The sequence below is a fragment of the Camelus dromedarius genome, chromosome 19, assembly GCF_036321535.1.
Source record: "Camelus dromedarius isolate mCamDro1 chromosome 19, mCamDro1.pat, whole genome shotgun sequence".
Lineage (NCBI taxonomy): Eukaryota > Metazoa > Chordata > Mammalia > Artiodactyla > Camelidae > Camelus > Camelus dromedarius.
In genome coordinates this window covers 31228886-31250772 of record NC_087454.1, presented here as the reverse complement: position 1 = coordinate 31250772, position 21887 = coordinate 31228886, and the positions used below count along the sequence as shown (strand labels likewise).

The following is a 21887-nucleotide window of genomic DNA, read 5'->3' as shown; positions in this document are numbered from 1 at the left end:
AAAGTGAGTATTAGTTCATTCTGGAGGCTAGGAACTAGAGGGTTAGGAGTCTGTCATTTTGTTTCCTGAAGAAAAGGAAAATACACTTGTTTTGATACTGCGCCCTGCTGAATCGCAGGCGTTGGGATTTCAAACAAGCAGTGGCAGAGCTGTTAAACTTTCTCCACCTTCCCCGGCCTCCAGCCAGAGGTGCTTTTATCTTTCCCTTCCTTCTTAAATGTATCGAACAATGCATGCTAATGGTGACTTTGGAACCGGATAGGAAATTCAGCCCCACATCCACCACAGACCGGATGTGGCATTTTGAGCATCTGCCTTCCATGTGGAAAATGGAAAGTGGTACCTACTTCCTGGGGCTAATGTAAGGATTCAGTGAGATAACCTACATAAACCTACAGGTACCAGAAACCCAGGAAGCAGTCAGTGAACTATAGCCCTTTCCCCACGCACACAGCCTCTTGGCAAAAGACAGGCAGTAAGAACACAGCTCAGCACCCTTCTTGCTCAGTGGAAACCTCCAGGTGGGAGCATAGGTCCTCAGTAGATACAACTTGTCCCCGGTGCGTTTCTCTTTATGGTCTTGATTGCAGGTGTTAATTAGTTACCAGTTATTTGCACTCCCAGCCACCTCTTGTCCTAGGGTGTCAAGTGAGCAAGCCGGGAGCCTCAAGCCCTAGATTTGAAGGACTGACGGCTTTGCAGTTAAAATGTAGATTATGCACTCTGCAGGGCAAGGTCCGTGTTTGATTTTCTGTACCTGCCCCGGTTTCTGGCACATAGTAGGCAGTTGGTGATCGTGTTGGGTGAAATAAGGTAAAATGTCATTTTTTTCTAAGGTATTGGATGCAGTGATTTGCTTTGAGCTCAGTGAGGACATTTTACAAATCGACCAGTTGAGAAAGCGGTGTGAAGACTGGAAGAAGGAAGCCATCAGCCGGTGGGAAGAGGGAAAACCCTCCCCTAAGTGTTGTCGGCCACACTCCAGCCTTAGGAAAGCCCAGGCCAGACAGCTCAGGACTGAGGTAGGAGGCTGAAAAAGTCCTTTCACCCCAACCCCTTCCCAGGACTGTTCTCTGCTCTCTGCTGCCTTCATTTTTTTTTTTACCTCTTCCCAGTCCCCGGTCCCTCCCACTTCACCTGCAGAGCTCTGCCCTGGGCTGTGAACCTCCAGCACAGGTGCCTTTGCTGTTCCCCCAGGCAGTCGGCACAATCCCAGAGCTCCCAGGTATTTTGAGGAAGAGTGGGCAGACTTTTTTTAAGGGTCCAAGAGTAAGTATTTTTGGCTTTGTGGGCCATGTGGTTCCTGTGGCAAGAATTAGCTCTGCTGTTGCAGCTGGAAAGCAGCCAGCAGCCACAGACATGAGCGTGCAGGAAGGTGCACGGCTGCATTCCAATAAAACTTTATTGACACAAACAGATAAAGGGGCATCATTTGTTGACCCCTGAGTTTTAGAGAATTGCCCCTCAAGGTGGTAGGGATTGAGATAGGGACAACAGTTATAACAGAAGCCGAAGTAGCAGCAGCTGACATGTTGCACTGGGCACGGTTCCAAGGATCTAAAGTGCGATTACTCATTTGATCTTCACAATAATTCTATGAAGTAGGCACTACTATTGTCCCCATTTTATAGATAAAGAAACTGAGACAGGAAAACATTAGGAAACTTGCCCAACATCACACAGCTCCTGGTAATGCTTCTAAAATTTCACCTGAAATTTTAGAGGCAGCTTTTTCTACCAAGGCCTGGCCCCTGGCAGCCCAGGGGTGAAGCCTTCACCATCAAGCTTGCAGCGGGCAGAGCCCCGTGTTCCCCAGGGTTCCATCCCCAGCCATTTACTAGGAAGACTCAGCTTCTAGCGAAGAAGTTCCCAAGCTACAGAGTCTTTCAAACCCCCTTGGAAAGCTTGTTAAATTGCAGATTCCTGGGTCTGGAATGGGGAAATTCTGATGCCCATAAGAGGGTGACAGCCAGGAATCTGCGTTTTTGATAAGCATCCCCATGATTCCAATGAAGGTAGTCTGTGGACACGCTTTGATGAACAGAGTTCTAGGGAATTTATGTTAACCAGATGGTTCCACTCAGAGTTTGGTTAACAGGTAGCATCTGCTGGTTCCCATATTATAGGAAAAATCAAAATACCATAGCAGGCTCCAGGTTCCTAGTGGGGACTTACCAGATATTAAGAATGAGAGAGTTTCGGGGGGAAGGGTATAGCTCAAATGGTAGAGCGCACGCTCAGCACACAAGAGGTCCCGGGTTCAATCCCCAGTACCTCCTCCAAGTGGAAATCAATGAAGAAACCTAATTACCGCCCCTCAGAAGAATGAGAGATGTTCAGTGCAGAAATCCACTTCAGAACACCTATAGGAACAGCCTGTCCCAGGTGTGGCTTGAGAACCTACATTTTTAACAAGCAAGAGGGTGAATCCTATATGGAAAATGTGAGACCCATGGACCTTTGTAGCAGCTCTGTTTCGTCCTGTACCAAGACCAATTCCGGCGGGCTCCATTGGAGAACCAAGCAGAGATTTCTTGCTCTCCTGGGCCCGGAGGTCCCTGAGAAGCTACCTTCCATATCCAGGTGGGCATTCAGTGGGTTTCGGTTTCAGCTTTTTGTCCTCTGTAGGATCTAAAGAAGACATTGTCACTCATCTTTTAGGATGTGGGGAAGAATCAGACAAGAGGCTTTCTTTATTTTTTTCCAATTCTCTTCCTATTTATTGAAGCTTCATAGAATACTTGAACTTGAAACAGACTTGGCTGAGAGCTACAAGATTGTCCACTGATTTCAGGAAAAGTCTCTAACCTCTGCTAATTACAAGGGTTGTCATGGCCCAAGAGGCCAAGTTGGACCATGGCATCTGGGAGGAAGGACGGAACACATGGGAATTGTTCAGTAAAGGGAAGACACACCTGGGACGGGCTTTTCTCTAAAAGGAGACGTGATTCTAAAGAGGAAGAGGTCTAGCTATTTCCTACTGTCAGATGACAAAGCTAAAATAATTTACGTTATGCACTTGATGCCTTTTATTCAAGGGGAACCGAACCCTGGACCGGGGGAGTACAGGGCCCCACAAGCCTTGGAGCAGTTTTCCAATGTATTTGGGGCAAGCGTGAGTTTTCTTGAGCAATAAAGAGGCAACCGGAAACAGGGCATGAGTGGCTGGGGCTGCATATCTGACCTAATTTAGAAGGACCAAGGAACAAGGAAATTTAAGCACAGACCCCAGGGTTGGCTTGGCATTTGGGGATTTGCTGCATTTATGATCAAGCAGGGCATTTAAGAGAACAGGAAAGGTTGGTTTGCTGTGTCACAGTGGGCAGCAGTGGCTTCATCTGGAGCCTAGAAATTTATTTCAACACCACTGTCCCTGAAGTTAGGGTACAAGGAAACAGGCTAAAATTGCAAAAGGGACACTTAATTGTTGGACACAAAGTCCTTCCTGATCATCTGAGGATTCTTGGATCCCAAAGTGTTTTGAAGGAGGGAGACAGTGCTGGTCACAGAGAATAGTGCCAGAGCTGGAGGCGGGGGTCGGGGCAGCATGGACAGATGAAATTCTTCAGAAAGAGATGATGTTGGAGAAGAAACAAGTGGGACTTGGCTTGGATTTTTCTTTGTCCTGGGAAAAGTCATTCCATTTTGAGGTCATCTAATGGAAGCAAGATGATGGTTAAGTCATACATTTCACTTGATCCAGAGAATGAGAGGCTCAGACCTCTCAGAAAACAAATGAGAAGTGTAATCCCATTTCCCTTTGAAACCCACACAATGGTTTTTGTACAGCTGATCCTTTTACGCAAGGGGCCAGCAGCTCCATCCAGGGCCAGTTGTGTTATCTGCCGCTTCAACAACAGGAATCTGAGTTAGCGCCAGGGGAAGGAGAGGGGAGGGCGGGGGCATTATTGGAAATTCCAGGGGTAATTGGTCAGTGTCAGTAAGCCAGCTAGGGAGGCTTCCTGAATTAGTAACAGGTTTGTTTATGTTCGTGTGCTGAATCAGATTTTTAAACATAAGTTGATCTTCTCATTACCAATGGGGAAGACTATGGTGACAGCTACTTCCCAGAGCAATGCCACATATCACCCAGGAACAACAACAGCTTTAACCAGACGTGCAAGCACGTCAGTTACTGATGCCCTGTGAATAGAGGGGCCATGACTGCACACCAAAAGGAAAAAACACTGAATCTCATGTTTTGGTGTATTCTTTTATAATCTGGGGCTAATGAGACCTCACCTGTTCTGCCTCTTTTATTACTAAAGGTCAAGAGAATTTCAGCTGTGCAGGAGAAAGACTTTAGAGTGTACCAAATGCTGTGTAAATAGGGAACTTGTTACTGTTCCTTCCCTGAGGACTATTCTCTCTGGATTCTTGGAGGGAATTTAATTTGATAGGTCTCATGCTGATACAGGAAAAATGGGGCAGGAGAGGATGGCTGTGCCCCAGGTCTCAGCTGAGGCCCTGGGATGCACCTCAGCAAGCGTGGGTCCTCGGCTTCATGCTGGGAAGAATTCAAGAGCGAGCCACAGTTGAGTAAAAGTAGGTTTATTCAGAGAGATATATAGAGTGTGGACCATCTCAAAAGGCAAGAGAAAGGCAAAAAAACAGAGAGAGAGAGCGCGCCCAGGATGCAGAGTTGTTCGTTTTTATATTCTCGATAACTTCACATGCTAACAAGTGGGAGGATTATTTCAGCTACTTTGGGGAAGGGGCTGGGATTGCCAGGAGTTTGGCCATCACCCACTTCTTGACCTTTTATGGTTAGACCCCGAGCTGTCAAGATGCCTGTGAGAGTACTATTTAGCAGCTACTGTGTTCCAAGGAGCGGGTATTTAAGCTCAAGGTCTACTGGGAGTTGAATCTTCCACCACCTTGGTGCTAATTGCTCTGTCATTTTTTTTTAATGGCTGTGCCCTGCCCCCTTCTCTCCTGTCTCAAAATCATTTTGGGGTTTTGACCTTCTTCTAAGAAGGGCAGCCTCAGAGGCTGTGACAGGGCTTCAGAATCCTGGGTTTACATGTTTCAGAGGAGACCCAGCCATCTGTTTTGGATTTGGACCATCAAGAGGCTGAGCAGATGGTGCCAACATCTCCTGAAGCTTTTTGTCCATGACCACACATCCCTACGTAATTATCAAATCTATGTCCCCCGCCTGGCTGGAGGAGAGACAGGTGCTGAGGGCGGATCCACAGAGCCTGGTCACGGAACAGCATAAGCAGCTGATGGTTGGCTGTGTGTGCAGAAGAGCGATTGATCCTCAGCCAGGGGTTTCTCTCTTTAGCGCTGACTTCTTTTCCAGAAGAAGCAGAAACGTTCTGTTCCCGATTCTGAAAACAGTCCTCATGCCACCAGTTTTTATTTCATCTTCTTTATTTCACAGTATAATAAATCACCAATTTTTACACTATTCACACTAAGAAATAACATGGGTGTCACAGAAGACCCCGCTTGACATGTTAACCATCCCGCTGGCATCCAATCCAGTTACCAGAATTCTCTTGGCCCCAGGCTGGATGCTGAGGAGAAAACAAGAAGAATATTGCATATTCCTTGTCCTCCAGGCCTTTAAACTGAACTTTTCCTGAGAGTTCAACCTCTTCATTCACTGGGTCAGGAAAAAGAATATTTATAACATGAAAACATGTCCATTCTAGAACATTTAACAGTTAAAAATTAAAAATATATTAAAAAGAAAAAATTATGAATCCCAATCTTGACAGATCGTCTGTTTCCTTCTAGTTTTTATTATTTATATATGCATATGTTATAATAATATAAACTTTTATCCACATAAGTGTTGGCCACTGCATCTCTCAAGGGTTCATTGAGTTGGAATGACACCTTTTTTCCCCCTAAATTATCCTTCTCTAGAATGTTCATTTGTGCTCAGTCCTCCCCCAACAGATTTTCCCCAATTCAGAGCCCCACCAGAAATACTGTCAGTCCTCTGATGCCTCGGCTTTTTAAAGAATACTGTCTATTAACGTTTTCCTATATTCGTAATTAATAGTTATTCAATGCAAAAAGCTGAAAGACACAGTAGGAAAATGCTAACTTTAATCCCACCGTCCAAAATAACTACTGCTAACATCCTGGTGTATGTCCTAGATTTTCCCCCATGCTTATTTTTCTTCATAAAAATGTTAGTCACATTAGTTTTATAGACTGGCTTATAAATGTTTTCCCACATCCATAGATACTCCTCAAGAATATGCTTTTCCATGGCTACATATAATTCCACTGAGTAGATGTACTAGATGTAGCTAAGCCCGTGCTGTGGATTCAGCTGATTTTGCTTATCACGGGCAATGCTGCAGTCAACATCCTTGCATTTGCAATTGTATGTGTGCCTCCAGGTATTGCCTTAGAACGCATTCCAATAAGTGGAATTGCTGAGTCAGTATGTACTGAGTTGTTTCATGTTTTTAAAGGAATACACTTACAAAAGCTCTCTAACTGCCCCACCTTCTGAAAGTATGTCACAGGAAGGCGAAGGTGGTTTGAACTCCTTTAGCCAAAGACACTAAGAATGCAGGAGTTAACTCTGTAAGAGGGAAACGGATTGTGCTATGGTTTGGTAGTTTACAGAAGGCAACACAAATGTGAGAAATAATCGGACGTATTATTATGGACGTATTAACCATGGACAAAGCATTGTCCAGTCTTATTCTTTGTTAGAGGCTATGATCCAAGAAATCAGGCATCTTGCAAGGGTGGCAAAAATATTTTTCCTACAGTAGACGTTTTAAATAGAATAATGGCTCTGAACACGATAGACGTGACAGGTATCTTAAGGGGCAAAGGAGTCTCCTGGTGTTACCTGTATGCTACAACCAGAAAAGAGCCAGTTTTTAGCATCATTATATCACTCAATCTTCACTCAAGCCCTTTGGTGTATGTTAGGGATTGAATGTGCCCTGCTCCCCCATTAAATTCATATGTTGAAGCCCTGACCCACAGGGCTGTATTGGAGAAGTCATCAAGGTTAAACGAGGTCATGGGGCGGGGCCCTGATCCTTACAAGAAGAGACACCAGGGAGCCTACTTTCTCTCTCTGTGTGCCAACATCAAGGGAAGGCCAGGTGAGCTGAAGGCAGACAGCTACAAGCCAGAAAGAGGGCTCTCATCAGTACCCAAATTTGTTGGCTCCTTGATCTGAGACTTTCCAACCTCCATTATCGTGAGAAAATAAATTACTGCTTTTATAATTCAAAGCTAAGGATTCACTGTACATTGGTGGGGCTATTGTGTTTATAGACTGTTTTAACACTTCTTGACTGTCGCTCTTTGGTATTATATGGTCCACAAGAGGGCGTCCACTTTCTAGCAAACTGGATGTTAGGCCATGGAGTCAAACACTCTCGTTATAAAAATGATTTGAGGCACAATTCCTCACAAAAACAACAAAAGATTTTAGATAACAACTAAGAAGTTTTGAGGGAAGACTCTTCTAACCATTTAGAGATGTTGATTCAAGGCTGTCTACTTCTGGGGTTTAGGTAAACTATAACGGGGCTTGGTGATGGAGAGAGATGATGAAGGGGATGGGGCAAATTGATAGGAAAAGGGGAAAACCGATACAGAAAGTGACGCATCAAAGGCAAAGCAGCCACCCTCAAGGCTAATTAGGGCATCATGGAAAGATGCGAGAGACGGTATCCACTAGGACCTCTTACAGGAGGTCGTAGAATTAGCAGAAAGAACACGAGCTTCTTCAATAAGGGTTTGAGTGACTTGGAGAGCATTCATTAACATCTCTGAGGCTGAGTTTCTTCAACTGCAAAATGAGAGTAATAATACCTTCCTCTTAGCGTCGTTGTAAGGCTTTAATAAATGAATACAGAGAAAGCCACACATGGTTAAGTACTGCACAAGCATCATCAGAATCCTCCTACCTCCTCTTCACAGCACCACCACCACGCATTGTTTTTCTTCTAAGGCTTGATGATGGAAGTCCTTATGTGGACGTATCTAGATAAGGCAAGTGTGACTTCCCATGCATAAAAGCTAAATTAAAAACAAAACTCTGATAAAGTATGATAACATACACCAACCCTGTGGCCAAGTAATTCCACTCCTAGGTATTTACCAAAAAGAAATGAAAATATGAGGGCGGAGGGTATAGCTTAGTGGTAGAGGGCATGCTTAGCATGCACAAGGTCCTGGGTTCAATCCCCAGTACCTCCTCTAAAAATAAATAATAAAACCTAATTAATAAAAATAAAATAAATAAATAAAATTTAAAGAAAAGAAATAAAAATATGTGTAAAACAATATTCGTTGTACACAATGTTTATTGCAGGTTTTGGGGGAGGGGGTGGGTTGTAGTAAGAACCTTTAATATTAGGTGAATCGTTTTGATAAAATTTTAAGTGCACAAAACAGTCTTGTTGACAACAGGTGCGATGTTGTGCATCAGATCTCTAGAACTTATTCATCTGGCATAAATGAAACAATTCCCACTGAATAGCAACTCCCAGTTTCCCCTTCCTCCCAGCTCCTGGCAACTACAATTTCACTTTCCACTTCTATGAATTTGGCTGTTTTACACATCTAAGTGGAATCACGTAGTATCTGTCCTTCTGCGACTGGTTGTTTCACAGAGCAGAATGTCCTCCAGTTTCATCCACGCTATTGCACTTGGGGGATTGCCTTCCTTTTGAAGGCTAAATAATACTCCATTGTGTGTAGACACGACATTTTCTTTATCCATTCATCTGTCGATGGACATTTAGGTAGTTTCCTAAGTGGCCATTGTGAATAACGCTTCATTGCCGTTTTAATCATAATGGCTTCAAACTGGAAGCAACCCAAGTGTCCACCAAATAGTGAATTTTTAAAAATTGCTATAGTCATCCAGGGAACAAACCACTGACACAGTCAATAACATAGATGAATCTCAAACACGTTTTGTTGAATGAAAGAAGCCAGACAGTTAACAATGAGTACTAAAGATTTTCTTAGATGAAGTTCAGGAATAGGCCAAACTAACTCAGGGTAAAAAGAAGTCAGAACAGAGGTTAGGGGGGACAGGGATTGACTGAAAAGGGGCCTGGGGGGACCATCTTGGGCTCTAAGAATGTTCTAACCCTATTTAGGGCGGACATTTCACAGGTATACACATTAAACTGCTTATTTAAGCTTTGTGCATTTGATGCATGTAAATCATACCCCAAAAACATTTTAGTTCTTTGGGAAAATAAGACAAAGTAACACAAAACACAGACTGTGATGTTTAACTAGCCAAAAAGAGCTGCTCTCCAAACAAAGCTGAGCTACCAAGATACCCTGAAGGCTGCACGCACAGAGACAGCTTCCCTGGCAAAGAGACAGCAGCATGGAGTGATGGATGAAGCAAGAGCAACTTTCCAGAAGACTGTGCACATCCACAGCCATTCGGAAAAAGCGTCAGCTAACAGGGCCGCCCGGCAGAGGCTTCCCTCTGTGACAGCTGAGTTGGCGTCAAGCACAAGGGAGGTCTGTGAAGAGCGGTGATGGGGGGCTGGTCCTGAGCATTTGTCTGTTTTCTATGGAAACGTCTGTTGGTTTGTCTGTTCACCCTACAGCCGGGTCCTCTGCTCTCCCTCCAAAGTCTGTCCGTAATCCGGCCGCTTTTCATGGCCTTCACCGCGGCCACCGCAGCCCAAGCCACCATCATCTCTAGCCTGGTTACGGCAGTGAGCCGGTTCCCGGCGCCCCCGCTTCCACCCTCCTGGTCCACGGCCTGTTCCGCGCGCAGCAGCCGGAGAGATGCGGTTCAAAGGCCGCAGCGGTTTTCCGTGACCCTTAAAACAAAATGCCCGATTCTTGCGTGGCCCCCCAGGTCCCCACGAACCCGCCGCCCACCTCTGTGACCGCAGCTCCTGCCCTGCACCGCCCCCACCCCCGCCCCCTCCGGCTTCCTGCTTCAACCACCGTGGCTTCTCACTGCAGCTTCCAGATTCTGAACCCGTCCCAGGCACCAAGTTTCCTACTTGCCGTTCTCGCCACTTGGAAGGATGCTTCTCCACAGCTTCTTGCTTTGCCTTCACTGAGGTCTCTGTTCAAGGGCCTCTCCTTGGAGGGACCGTCCCTGATTCCCTCTTTATCAAATGGCACCCCAGGAAAGGCGATAACCTGGTCCATTAACCCAGAGGATGGTTTAATTTAAGTGTCAACTTCACTGGGCCAAGGGGTACCGAGATGTTTGGTCAGACATTATTCTGGGCCTTTCTGTGAGGGTGTTTTTGGATGAAATGAACATTTTAAGTACCTAGACTGAGGAAAGCAGATTGTCCCCATAATGTGGGTGGGCCTCACCCAATCAGTTGAAGGCCCGAATAGAACAAAAGGCTGACCTTCTCCAGGTAGGAGAGGATTCTCATGTCTGACAGCTGGGGGGGGGGGGGATCTTCTGTAGGTTCTGTTTCTGTGGAGAACCATGACTAACACAATCTGCTTTATTTTCCCCACAGCACCCATCACCATCAGATACAGTATATATTTCTCAGTTTATTTGCTTATTACCTGCCCCCCTTCCTGTTAGTTCATGAGGGCAGGAACTGTGATTTATTCTCTGCTGTATTTCTACTGCCCAGCACATAGTAGGTGCTCAGTAAATGCTCAATGGATTATTCTATTTGAAAACCCATTGAAGAATCAATAAAAGGCTTTCTCTCACAACACCAGACATCTAGAGTGGTGGTTCTCCACTTTTGCTGCACATGAGGCTCAATAAGAACCTTTCATGGATTTTATTTTATACTTTTAAAACATGATTTTGAGACAAGGTCTGTGGCCTTCACCAGACAACCAAAGGAGTCCATGATCTGAAAAGGTTAAGAACTTACCCTGCTCAACAAAAATGGCCGGAGGGCAGGAATGATATCTTCCTCCTTAGTCACAGCACTTAGCACCAGGCAGATGCTCAGCACATCTTTACTGAGCAGAGGGAGAGCCGGGGGCGCCTCAGTGGGCCTGGTAGCTTGCATGGGCTGAGCACAGTCTTTGTGTCAGGCCCTGTGTGAAGTGCTGTGCACGTCTCTGTCACTTCATTCTCACGGTGACAACCCTTGGAAGACAGTACATTATTTCCAAGGTCCAGCACCTCACGGATCTGTCTGACTGGGCATCCAGGCTTTTAACCACTGCCTCCCAGGGGCACCTCTTCCCGGGATATGCCAGCACTTTCCTACTGGGTCTTCCTGCCTCCATTCCCCTGCTCCAATCCGTCTGCAGTGCCACCGTGTCATCCCCCGCACCCCACCTTAAATCCCTCCAGGCTTCTTGGTCCCACAGCCAATGGTAAGCAGCCTTCGTTCACCCTCACATAAAACTGGTCCCTCCTCTCATGAAGACTCCTCTTCAAATTCCCAAGAGAAGACTTTTTTTCATTTCTTTTTAATCATCCAGATGGGGTAAGAAAGTTGAAGTGGGGGCCACAGAAATCCCCGAGTCCAGCCTACTCTTAATGAGGGCATCTTGGGTACCCCAGAAAGGTGCCCATCCATCTAGACACCTCAGGGCAGGGAGTCCTGGCTGTTAACGGACCCTCCTGTATACCCTCCTGCCTCTAGCAATGGGTCCTACCCGGGCTGAGGGAGCAGGTCTGGGAGGCGGCCCCATCCCCAACATTTCCCAGTGCCTCCCATCCCAGCCCCTGGCCCACAACCCCTGGTCATCAATGTCCCTCTGAAAATAGGAGCCCAGACCAGATCCAGACCAGATGACCACCCTCCAGGTCTGACCTCCAGGCAAGATTTCCTTGCTCTTTGGTCAGTTCAGCAGCCGGTGGTCAGTGCCCAGAAGGGCCAATTGCCCCAGAGGAAGAGTGGCTGGGGTCCACTCAGGGTCCAAAGATGATGATGAGGGGGAGGGGGCAGTGAAGCCCACCCTGCTTCTGAGGATCCGAAGAAGGTAAGGACCCCAGGAGGGTCCCTGCTGAGATGGGAGGTGTGAACCCACAGCTCCAACCTGTCTGGGCCCAGCTCAGGGTCACATGTCTGAATGTGGCCTTTCTGAGGGTATGGCCAGGGCTGATGGTAGACAGGAAATTGTGAAGAGGGGGCTCCTTGAGGGGACTGAGGTCTGTGAATAGACGGGCGCTCAGTGAGGGGAATGAGGGTCCAATGAAGGACGGGGCTCGCCCGTTGGGGTGGAGAAGTCCATCAGTGAGGGGGACTCGTGAGGAACAGGATTAAAATGTATGTGATGGAGGGGAAAACTATGGAAGTTTCTTTTCCCACAGTAGGAGGCTCAGTGTTGCAGCCTGCGCTCTTTTTAGCCCACCCCACTCCCTCCTCCCTTCCTCCCCTCCTCCCTTCCTCCCCTCCTCCCTCTCTCTCCCGCCTCACCCACATCAGCCCACAAGCCTCTGAGGTTAGTGGTGGGGTAGTGTGAACTCAGAGAAAGGATGGAAACTCTGCACAGAGGTCAAGGGCAATGTGTGTGAGTGGGTTGGGGTGGGGTGAGGGGCTGTTCAGGACAGAAATCAGAGATCGCTGTGTCCCCTGAGTTTAGCCTCATGTTCCAGAACCATCAGCCCAGGGCCTCCCCCTTCCTGCTCCTAGGAGAATTTCGCTGGTCCAGCTGGAGTTGTTCCCTCTGATTGTGGACCAATATGGCAAGCAGGAACCACCCCTGTGAACTGCAGGGCACAGAGAATGGGAACTGATGCTCAGGATGGAGAAACACTAGAAGAGGAATCCTCCACAGCTACACCACTTTCCTGTAAGATGCTCAGGCATTTATTCATTTCAGAAAATTCAAACCAAGCATGGCCTGTAAGCAGTGAGAAATGTGTAATAAGGATGATCTTAAGTGGCTAAAGACATTGATTCAGGCAGAGCAATTAGTAAACCTAGAATGGGGCTGTAAATGTTTTCTGGTTTCTATTGCAGTGCAGTCTGATAGGGAAAAGCAAGCCACCGCAAGCCACCTATGGAATTTTAACCATTCTACTAGCCACATTGTTTAAAAAGTGAACCGAGAAAGGTAAAATTCATGTTAGTAATGTATTCTATTTAATGCAATATTCAAAAGATTATCACTTTAACATGTAATCAATATTTATTATTAATAATCTATTTTACATTTTTGTCCTGTCTTCAAAATATGGTATGCATTTTACATTTATAGCACATCTTAATTTGGATGCAATATTTTCATTGGAAATGTCTAATCTGTATTTAGATTTCCTAAGCTGCACAGTTGCTCAAGTAGAGCTGTAATCACATGTTCCATTATTTTATGCTCTCTCTCATTATGAAGTGGGATGAAATTAATTCAAGGGTTTTTTTTTTTCCTCACTGAGCTGATCTGTTGTCCAGATTGTTTCTCTCATGGAGAAGGGATCGTTGGTTAAAAATGGCCCTGCTGAGACTGTCGGTTTCTACTCCAAGGGAAAATAGCTGGAAACTGGGAAATACCTCTCTTCACCTCTTTGCTTGGTCTATGTGACAACAAATTTTTTTTTCATAGATTGATAACGGAGATTTTTTGAGATTTTGTTACTTTTTTTATTGAAATAATCAAGTTTCCTTAGGAGGAGATTTTTCTTTGCCCTTGAAATTCTAATTTTTTTAATTTTTAATTTTTTTGTGGGGGGAGGTAATTAGGTTTATTTATTTATGATTTTTTTTTAACATAGGCACTGGGGATTGAACCCAGGACCTTGTGTGTGCTAAGCATGAGCTCCACCACTGAGCTATACCCTCCCCCTGCCCCTGAAATTCGAGAATTGCCTATGGGAGCTCAGGGGGTGCTGACTGTGCAAATCATTGATGACAAAATGCAAACAGCTGACATTTGTCCCTTTCTGGACATTCTGGTGCACAGCAAGTACTGACAAGGAGGAAACAGCCGGTGGAGGGAGCGCCCAGGCAGGACTTGCAGCCCCCGCTGCTGGTAGAAGCCGTCGCGGGGAGCCTCTCGCGCTGGAAATCACGGCTCCAGGCCCTGGGATGCCCGCCTTCTCACACTCTCCGCTCCTTGATATTGCTGAGCCTGGGGGGACTTCGCCTTTTCTTACTCTTTTTCATATTCGTGTTTCGATTCCAGGGAGGAAGAGACAGCTCCAGCTCTCTCTTCTTGGCGTCCCAGGCTTCATCCCGCTGATCCAGCCGCAGCCCCTTCTGGCTGGCGGCGCGGCGGTGGTCCCGGCACTGGGGCTCCGCCCTAGGAGACGGGGGCCGGGCTCTCAGCCTGGGGGCCGCACGGCCTGCCCCGCCTGCGGAGGGGCCTCTCCTCCGCCCTCTGCAAACAGCCTGGCACCTCCGTGGTCCGGTCAAGGAGAAATCAGACCAAATTCAAGCATTTCTGTACACTTAAGAGGTCTGGGCGCTAAAGCAACTACTTTGAGGTGGAGAGAAATGGCATGCCCTGGTGTGATGTGCACAGAATAGGAGACAGGCGCTTAGCTCCAAGCAGGCACTGCTAATTCTTAAAGTGCTTGTATTGGAGAGCATCCAGCATTATTACCGGGAAGCTGTTTTCCTTCATTTCTCTCTTAATTGGATTTTTTCCTAATTAGAAAAGCTCTGTTCATTGTAGAAAAGTTTAAAGTATAGAAGTGTATAAGGAAGAAAATAAAAATGACTCGTGATCATACATGTATGTACAGATGGATTTATGTAAGGACTAGTTAGATGAGGGGGGAGTGTATAGCTCAGGGGTAGAGCGTGTGCTTAGCACGCATGAGGTCCTTGGTTCAATCCCCAGTACTTCCATTAAATAAATAAACTTAATTACCTACCCCCCAAATAAAAAAAAAGAATAGTTAGATGATATATATAGAGGTAGATGATAGATACAGAATAATAGACTAGGTGACAGACGGAGAAATATGTGAATTGATCATCATACACACGGACGTATACTGGTTCGCCTATGAGGCTAAATGTGAGTATGCGCCCTGCTTCGAGACACTGGTGAAAGCCACTTCAGAGATAGAACTGGTGTCAATATGAGGACAAAGGAAATCTGAGAGGCTAGATGGTGATTCAGGCAGGGCAAAGATTATTTTAAGTGCAAAGCATTATGGAAAGCCTAGGTCATTCAGGGGCCAGCAAACCTGCTTGTCCCTCTGCTCCTGTCCCCTCAGCAAGCTGGAAGTAACTTAGACCACACTGTCCCTCCTCTGCCCTGCTCTTCTGACCCCTGTCCCCATCTTATACTAGCGTTATTTATGTAAAGAAGTTATCTCTCATCCCAGGGAGCTTCTTAATGCCCAGCACTGCATCTGATGTATCTTTAAATCCTTTTTAGTATCTAGTTCAATGCCATGCATCTACCAGGGCTTAAAAATATTGGCTGAATGAGAGATTTACTACTTAAGAGAGGCTGAATCGAGAGTTGAGTTGTTCTGCTAGGATACCCAGGCTTTTCAGAAAATTGTCAAACACTGCCTAAGTGTCTTTTGAAATTCTTTTATATCCCTTTCTCTTCCTCATCCTAGTCCAGGACCCCACCTACTTGCAACATGAAGCACTAAGACATTGCTTATGTGATCTCCTTGCCTAGAGTCTAAGGGCCTCCCCTTCTGCCTGCACAGCACCACTGCCGCCTCTTCCACTACAGGACTCACTTGGCTAAAGTCTCTGTTGCATCTTGCCAACCCCTCTGCTTCATCTTGCCAGTTCCCTGATGAGTTCACACGCATCTGCCTGCCCTGCTCACTGGGGTCACCCAAACACCCAGCCTTATTCTCCGCTTCCCTCCAGCGTGAATGCTCTACTCAGCCAGGCACTCATCCCGCCACTGTCCCCACCTCCTCACATTCACACGCAACCTACACACATTTCCAGCTTGGCACCTTCACTCCAAGTGACGAATCTTCCTCCCTCTTCCATTAGCCAGGTCTTAGCTATCTTTTAGGGTCCAGATTAATTTCCCCTTAACCAGGATTCCTTCCCTCTAAGCCCTGTAACTGTCACAAGGGAAGTTCCTCAGAAGAGATGATAAGGGGAAATGACTTACATGTGATGTGGTGACCCTTGTTGCTTTTGTCTGCTCAGCACTGCCCGCCCACCCACTTTTCCTGGAAATAGCACTCCCCACCATCTGGAGGAATCACGCCTCCTCCACTTCGATTATGCTGGGGTTGTGGATCACATTCATCCACCGACTGGTCCCTACGGAGGAGCTGAGATTACTCAGAAAGTCAGCAGAGGAGAGCCAAAGACAGCACCCGAGGAATTCCAGCATCTAAAAGGCATGCGAGGACAGGAGCTTAGAAAGATCAGGAGAAGAAAAGGTTGGCTAGGGAGGAGAACCTGAAGGGAGTAGCAGCAGATAAAATAACAGAGGAGAGTTAGCAAATACCTAATTAAGGGGAGAATGTGAATTGAGAAGAGGCCATTAGTTTAGCAGCAAGGTTCTCTGTGGATGAGAGCTGATTCAGCACAATGATGGGTGAGGAAGTAGAGACAATCACAGATGACCTTGCAAGTAGCTTAGAAACGTAGGGAAGAAGAAAGACATAGCAGACATGAGAAAGGTCTCTAGCTGTTTGTGTGTCTGTTTAATAAGATCTATTTGAACATGTTCTTATGTTCTATTTGAACATAAGATCTATTGAACAAGTGAAGGGAAGGAATAGAAAAAAAAACAAAGATACAGAAGAGAGCATGGAAGATGCCAACAAAGAACACGGGAATGATGATCTTGCAGGGGACGCAGAGGACTGAATGAAGGGTCTGTATGGAGGGATAACACTTCCCACGGAAGGATGGGTAGGAAGGCAAGAAGGAACAGATGTAGATGTAGATATGATACGTAGGTGTAAGAGTTTGAAAATGTATACCTGTGGCTTCAATGTTCTCCATGAAGCAGAAAGCATACCCTCTGAGCGACAGGCTGAGGTGTGATGAGAACTGGAAATTGTCAACAAGATAGAAGGGTGGGAAGAGATGGCCAGCATGTGCAGAGGGAAGATAGAGACCTTAGAACTTCTGGTGGTACCCAACTGCCTGTTTGTGGGCTTTCCCCTAGCAGACCAAGCACAGGAGTGGAGAAGACAGAGACCAATCCAAAGCTGGGAATTCTGGGTTGTATGCTATAGAAGGACAAAGACATGGACATTTAAGAAAGAGAGTGGAAGAAGCAGTGTATTATGGTGTTGCAAGAGAGCATTTTGCTCACCATCCAGTTCTACAAAGATTCACCTGCCACAGTCACTGACTGCAGTGTACTCTGTGCTTCAGACAGAAGAGATAAAGGTGGTAACAGAATGAAGCACTCTGTGCTCCTGCCAGAGGAAATTAAAGATGATAACAGGATGCTCTGTGCTTTGGACAAGCAGGCTCCTTTGTGAGATGTAAATCACCTTCCCTGCAAACACCCGAGCTCCCGTTTCTCTGCCCTTTGTAGCTGGAAATAAGTGAAACTCACTTCTCCAGGAATGCCACACAGGCTTTCTGCCCGTAGATCTGTGCGATCCTCTTTGGTGTGTCTCCAAAGAAGTCGGGGGCATCAATGGCAGCGTGCAACGCGTGGAGAGTTTTGAGCACGTTCAGATGGCCTGACTCAGCTGCAAAATGAGCTGGGGTCCAGCCCACATCAGTTACCAGGCAGGGTCTGGCTCCGTGTTCTATCAGGAGCTGCAGAACCTCCATGTGTCCTTAGATGTAAGAAAAAACAGGAGGTTAAGATGAAAACGTCTCTGCGGGAAGCCAAAGCAAGCCTCAGTTGCCCAGAAGGGGGGAAGACATTGGCCTATGAGGCCCCTCCGGTCTCCTAGCATCATCCTCTCCTCCCTTCTTCCTCTCTTTACCAGAGACTCAGTGCCACATCCTTACTCCGGTTGACCCCATGCTGGGCCTGAGCCCTCCAAGGATTCCCTCTGCTCCTTCCAGGACATGCCCCTCCCCTGTCCATTCTCGCAGGCCCCGCCTATGAATCTTGCTTTCTTTCCCAAATCACTCTACACCCGCCTGCAGCTCCGCTCACGTTGCTTTTGGCCATCTCCATGCTGATTTCAAAACCAAGTATTTTGCAACATGGATGGACCTTGAGGGTGTTATCCTATGTGAAGTCAGTCAGACAGACAAAGGCAAATACCACACGATCTCACTACATGCAGAATCTAAACATAAAAGCAAAAACCAAAAACAAGCTCATAGATACAGAGAACAGATTGGTGGTTGTGGAGGCGGGGGAGGGGCCCTCCAGTTATAAAATAAATGTCATGGGAATGTGGCCTACAGCTGAGTGACTAATGCTGTATTGCATATTTGAAAGTTGCTAAGAGAGTAGATCTTAAAAGATACCACAAGGAAACAAAAATTGTAACTATGTGTGGTAGCTAGACCAGTAGACTCATGATCACTGTATTTATTGTGATGAGTATTTCACAATACACACAAATGTAGAATCACTGCGTTGTACACCTGAAACTGACATAATGTTACATGTCAGTTCTATCGTGATAAAAATACTTTAAGTCCCACTTACATGAAAGCTAGCACAGATTAAGAACCCAGGTTTTCTTGTCAGATAGATGTGGGTTTACACCTGACAATAAATACCACTTGCTAACCATGGCATCCCGGATGAGAAACAAATGTCTGGGCCCAGTTTCCTCACTTGTAAATTAAGGATGTTACCACTTACCCCGCTGAGTTCTTGTGGAGGGCAAATGAAATCACAGGCACAAAGTACACAGCCCCGGAGGGGAGGGAAATTGCTCAGTGGTAGAGCGCATGCCTAGCATGTAAGAGGTCCTAGGTTCAATCCCCAGTACCTCCATTAAAATAATAAATAAATAAATAATCTTAAAAATGCATAAAAAATAATAAAGTACACAGCACAGTGCCCAGCGCATAGTAAATGTTCACTGATGGGTGCTTTGTACTTAAATTTCTGCAAAATTCTCCCAACTGATTTTTCTGCAGCCACCTTGCATCCTGCCAACCCATTCTCCATATGGGAGTCAAAACAAAATTTTAGCAGGCATAGTTGACTATAAAACTTTCTTACTTAACATTCTTCAGTGGTGTTCTAGGTCTGCAGGTCTTGACAAGCCCACTGGCTGAGTTTTTGCCACAATCCTCCTCTAATTCTATAGGTGAGCCATGTTTGGCACGCACCCAGCCATGAACGGGACAAAGTTCCTGTCCTCCCACAGAAAGCATGCTCCATTCCTGCTATAGGTCAAGAAAGCAAAGGGCTGATAATTATTAATTGAGAGCCTCTATGTACAAGGTGGTGTAGACCCCATTATCTTACTGAATCCTCACAAGATTCTAAGGCAGCATTATTGCTGTCATTACACGGATGGATAAACTAAGGCGTGGAGATGTTAAGTAACTCGGCTAAGGTGCCACAACTAGTAAGTGGTGGTGCCAGGATTGAAATGGCGCTCATTCATTCACTGCACTCCCAAGAAATGTTCTTTCTACTCCCCGACACCGACTACCAACTGGTAACCTCATGAATGGTGGACCGGAAGGGATGGATCCCCCGAGGCACTGCCCACTCACCTCGGATCGCCGCCCAGTGAAGTGGGGTCCGGTCATTCCAGTCCATGTCCTTGTAGTTTGGGTCACAGAGACCTTTCTTCAAAATCTTCTTCACTGAGCTGTAGTCCCCTGCAGCCACCGCTTGGTGGAGTTTTGTCATGTCCGACATTTTGGTCAATTCCATGACCGGAAAAAAAAAAAAAAAAAAAAAAAACTGTGGGGAAAACAGGCCACTTAGGAAATTCTCTACAATTCTTTACTCTTAGTGAGTGATTCCATAGGATTCCTTATCATTGACTTTCTTCTTACCTCAGCCATTTGTATCCAGGGTGGCTTCACAAGTGTGGTCTACAGAGTGTATATTTGGATCTTAGCTACTGCGGTTCATGCCTGCTGATCCCCTACCCCCCACCAAAACTATCAGTGGCTCCTTCCTGCTTGTAGGACTAGAGGCTAAACTTATGGGCTGACATTTGCTATTTGGCTTCAAACCACTTCTCAGTACTACTTCCCACCCTTGCTCCAAAGTGCTAGCAATGTGATGCTGAGTTAGTTGTGTAATTCTTTGCCTAATCTTTCTCACCCATGGAATGGATATAATTAGCCAGGGTCTTGTGGTAGGTTTACACTGGATACAGAACAGGGACCCCATGGAAATTAAAGATTGTTGCTACACCAATTCAGGAGATGGGCAAGATGTAAAGACACAAACAAAATAGCTAAAAATTGTTTACAACATGTAAGACGAACCAACAGTTCTCAAACTGTAGTCTATAGACATGTAGGGATCCCTGGAACCCTTTTAGGGGATCCATGAAGTCAAAACTGTTTTCATTATAATAGTAAAAGGTCACTGGTTTTATTCACTGTGCAGACAATGGGTCTGATAGTGTAAGAGTCATCTTGGGGACCAGCGATGGTAGAGGATCCCAACTCAGACACAGCACATCTATGGCAGGGAGGCACATTCTGAAAAGTGGAAGTAGCTCCAACTTTAATGCTCAGACCAAGGGTCCACAAACTCTTCCTGTAAAGGACCGGATAGGAAATTTTGTAGGGTTTGTAGTACAAAAGGCAAAATCAAGACTATTCTGTAACAAAAGAGAAACTCCTGCCCTGTTTAGCAGGGGTGGGCCATCCTGGGGGAGGAAGGGTTGTTGGTGGTGGGTAAGAACACTTTGTGCCCAGAAGCCTTAGCTGGAGACATTTTCAGGGCACAGGATGTGTTTCATCTCTTGCTTGTTTGAGTAGAAAAATGTTACACTGGAGCATTTGGTCATTGAAAAAACGAGATGGTAAATAGAAGCTCTAGAAGGATTCTGACCTGCAGGTGTCACAAAAAGTCACACCATTTTCAGAAGCAGTGTCTCACACAAGCCTTTAAGCAGGTTTATGCATAAATCAACCCCATCTGTTTCACACTTGAAATCATATCAAGGAAATTCCGCAACTTCTCATGAGAAAGTTGCAATTCAAGGAGAAGTTTTCAATGGGGAGCCAGAGTATTTGCTGAGAAATTGATAAACTGATTCTAAGATCTAATATGGAAATGCAAGGGGCTCAGAATAGCCAAAACAATCTGGAACAAGACAAACAAAGGAGGAGAGCTCACACTTCCTGGTTTCTAAACTTTCCACAAAGCTACAGTAATCGAGACAGTGTGGTACAAAGTACACTGTGTGGCACAGAGTTAGACACATAGAGCAATAGACTAGAATTGAGAATCCAGAAATCAACCCTCACATTTACGGTCAATTGCTTTCAAAGGTGCCGGGAAAATTCAGTGGGGGATGAATAGTCTTTTCAAATGGTACTGACATAATTGGATGGACACCTACAAAAAAAGGAAGTTGGTTCTCTACGTCGTGCCATCTACAGAACTTAACATAGATCACAGACCTCAATATAAGACCTAAAACTAAACCTTTAAGAAGAAAACATGGGAGTAAATCTTCCACACAGTGGGTTAGGCAATGATTCGTAAGTATGACAACAAAAGCTCAAGCAATAACCAAACAATTACATAAATTGCATTTCACCAAAATTAAAAATTTTGTTCTGTAAACGATACTTTGAGAAACTGTAAAAGCAACTACAGAATTGGTGACAATATTTGGAAATCATATATCTGATAAGGGACTTGCATCCAGAATGGATAAAGAACTCCTACAACTCGACAATGAAAAAAAAGAACTCAATTAAAAATAGTCAAAGGATATAAACAGAAGTTTTTTTCTAAAGTGTACAAAGTCAGTAAGCACACGAAAAGATGCTCAGCATCGTTAGTCAATAGGGAAATGCAAATCAAAACCACAGTGAGACACCACTTCACAACCACTAGGATGGCTATCATTAAAAAGACAAAAAAAAAAAAAAAAAGAGAGAGATAAACAGTAACAAGTATGAGAATGTGGAGGAACTGGGATCCTCATGCACTGTGGTGGG

At 45.6% G+C, this 21887-nt stretch overlaps 1 protein-coding gene across 1 annotated transcript; it reads right to left on the bottom strand.

Annotated features, from left to right (window-relative positions):
* Positions 1 to 13478: 13478 nt before the first annotated feature.
* On the bottom strand, positions 13479 to 19626 carry ANKRD66 (ankyrin repeat domain 66). The gene is made up of 3 exons (XM_031434582.2): positions 19464 to 19626; positions 17374 to 17602; positions 13479 to 14160 (listed from the first exon to the last, which is right to left on the bottom strand). The coding sequence occupies exons 1-3, from the start codon at positions 19624 to 19626 to the stop codon at positions 13959 to 13961; spliced, it is 594 nt and encodes a 197-aa protein (XP_031290442.1). The 3' UTR covers positions 13479 to 13958.
* Between the last annotated feature and the right edge of the window lie 2261 nt (positions 19627 to 21887).

What these genes read in the sequence shown, in the direction of transcription:
- ANKRD66 (XM_031434582.2), bottom strand. Translation starts at nt 19,626, where the DNA reads ATGGAATTGACCAAAATGTCGGACATGACAAAACTCCACCAAGCGGTG. An exon ending in TCACTGGGCGGCGATCCGAG is followed by an intron (nt 17,603 to 19,463) that starts GTGAGTGGGCAG and finishes CTTACATCTAAG; the next exon opens with GACACATGGAGGTTCTGCAG. An exon ending in TGTGTGGCATTCCTGGAGAA is followed by an intron (nt 14,161 to 17,373) that starts GTGAGTTTCACT and finishes CCCGTCTCCTAG; the next exon opens with GGCGGAGCCCCAGTGCCGGG.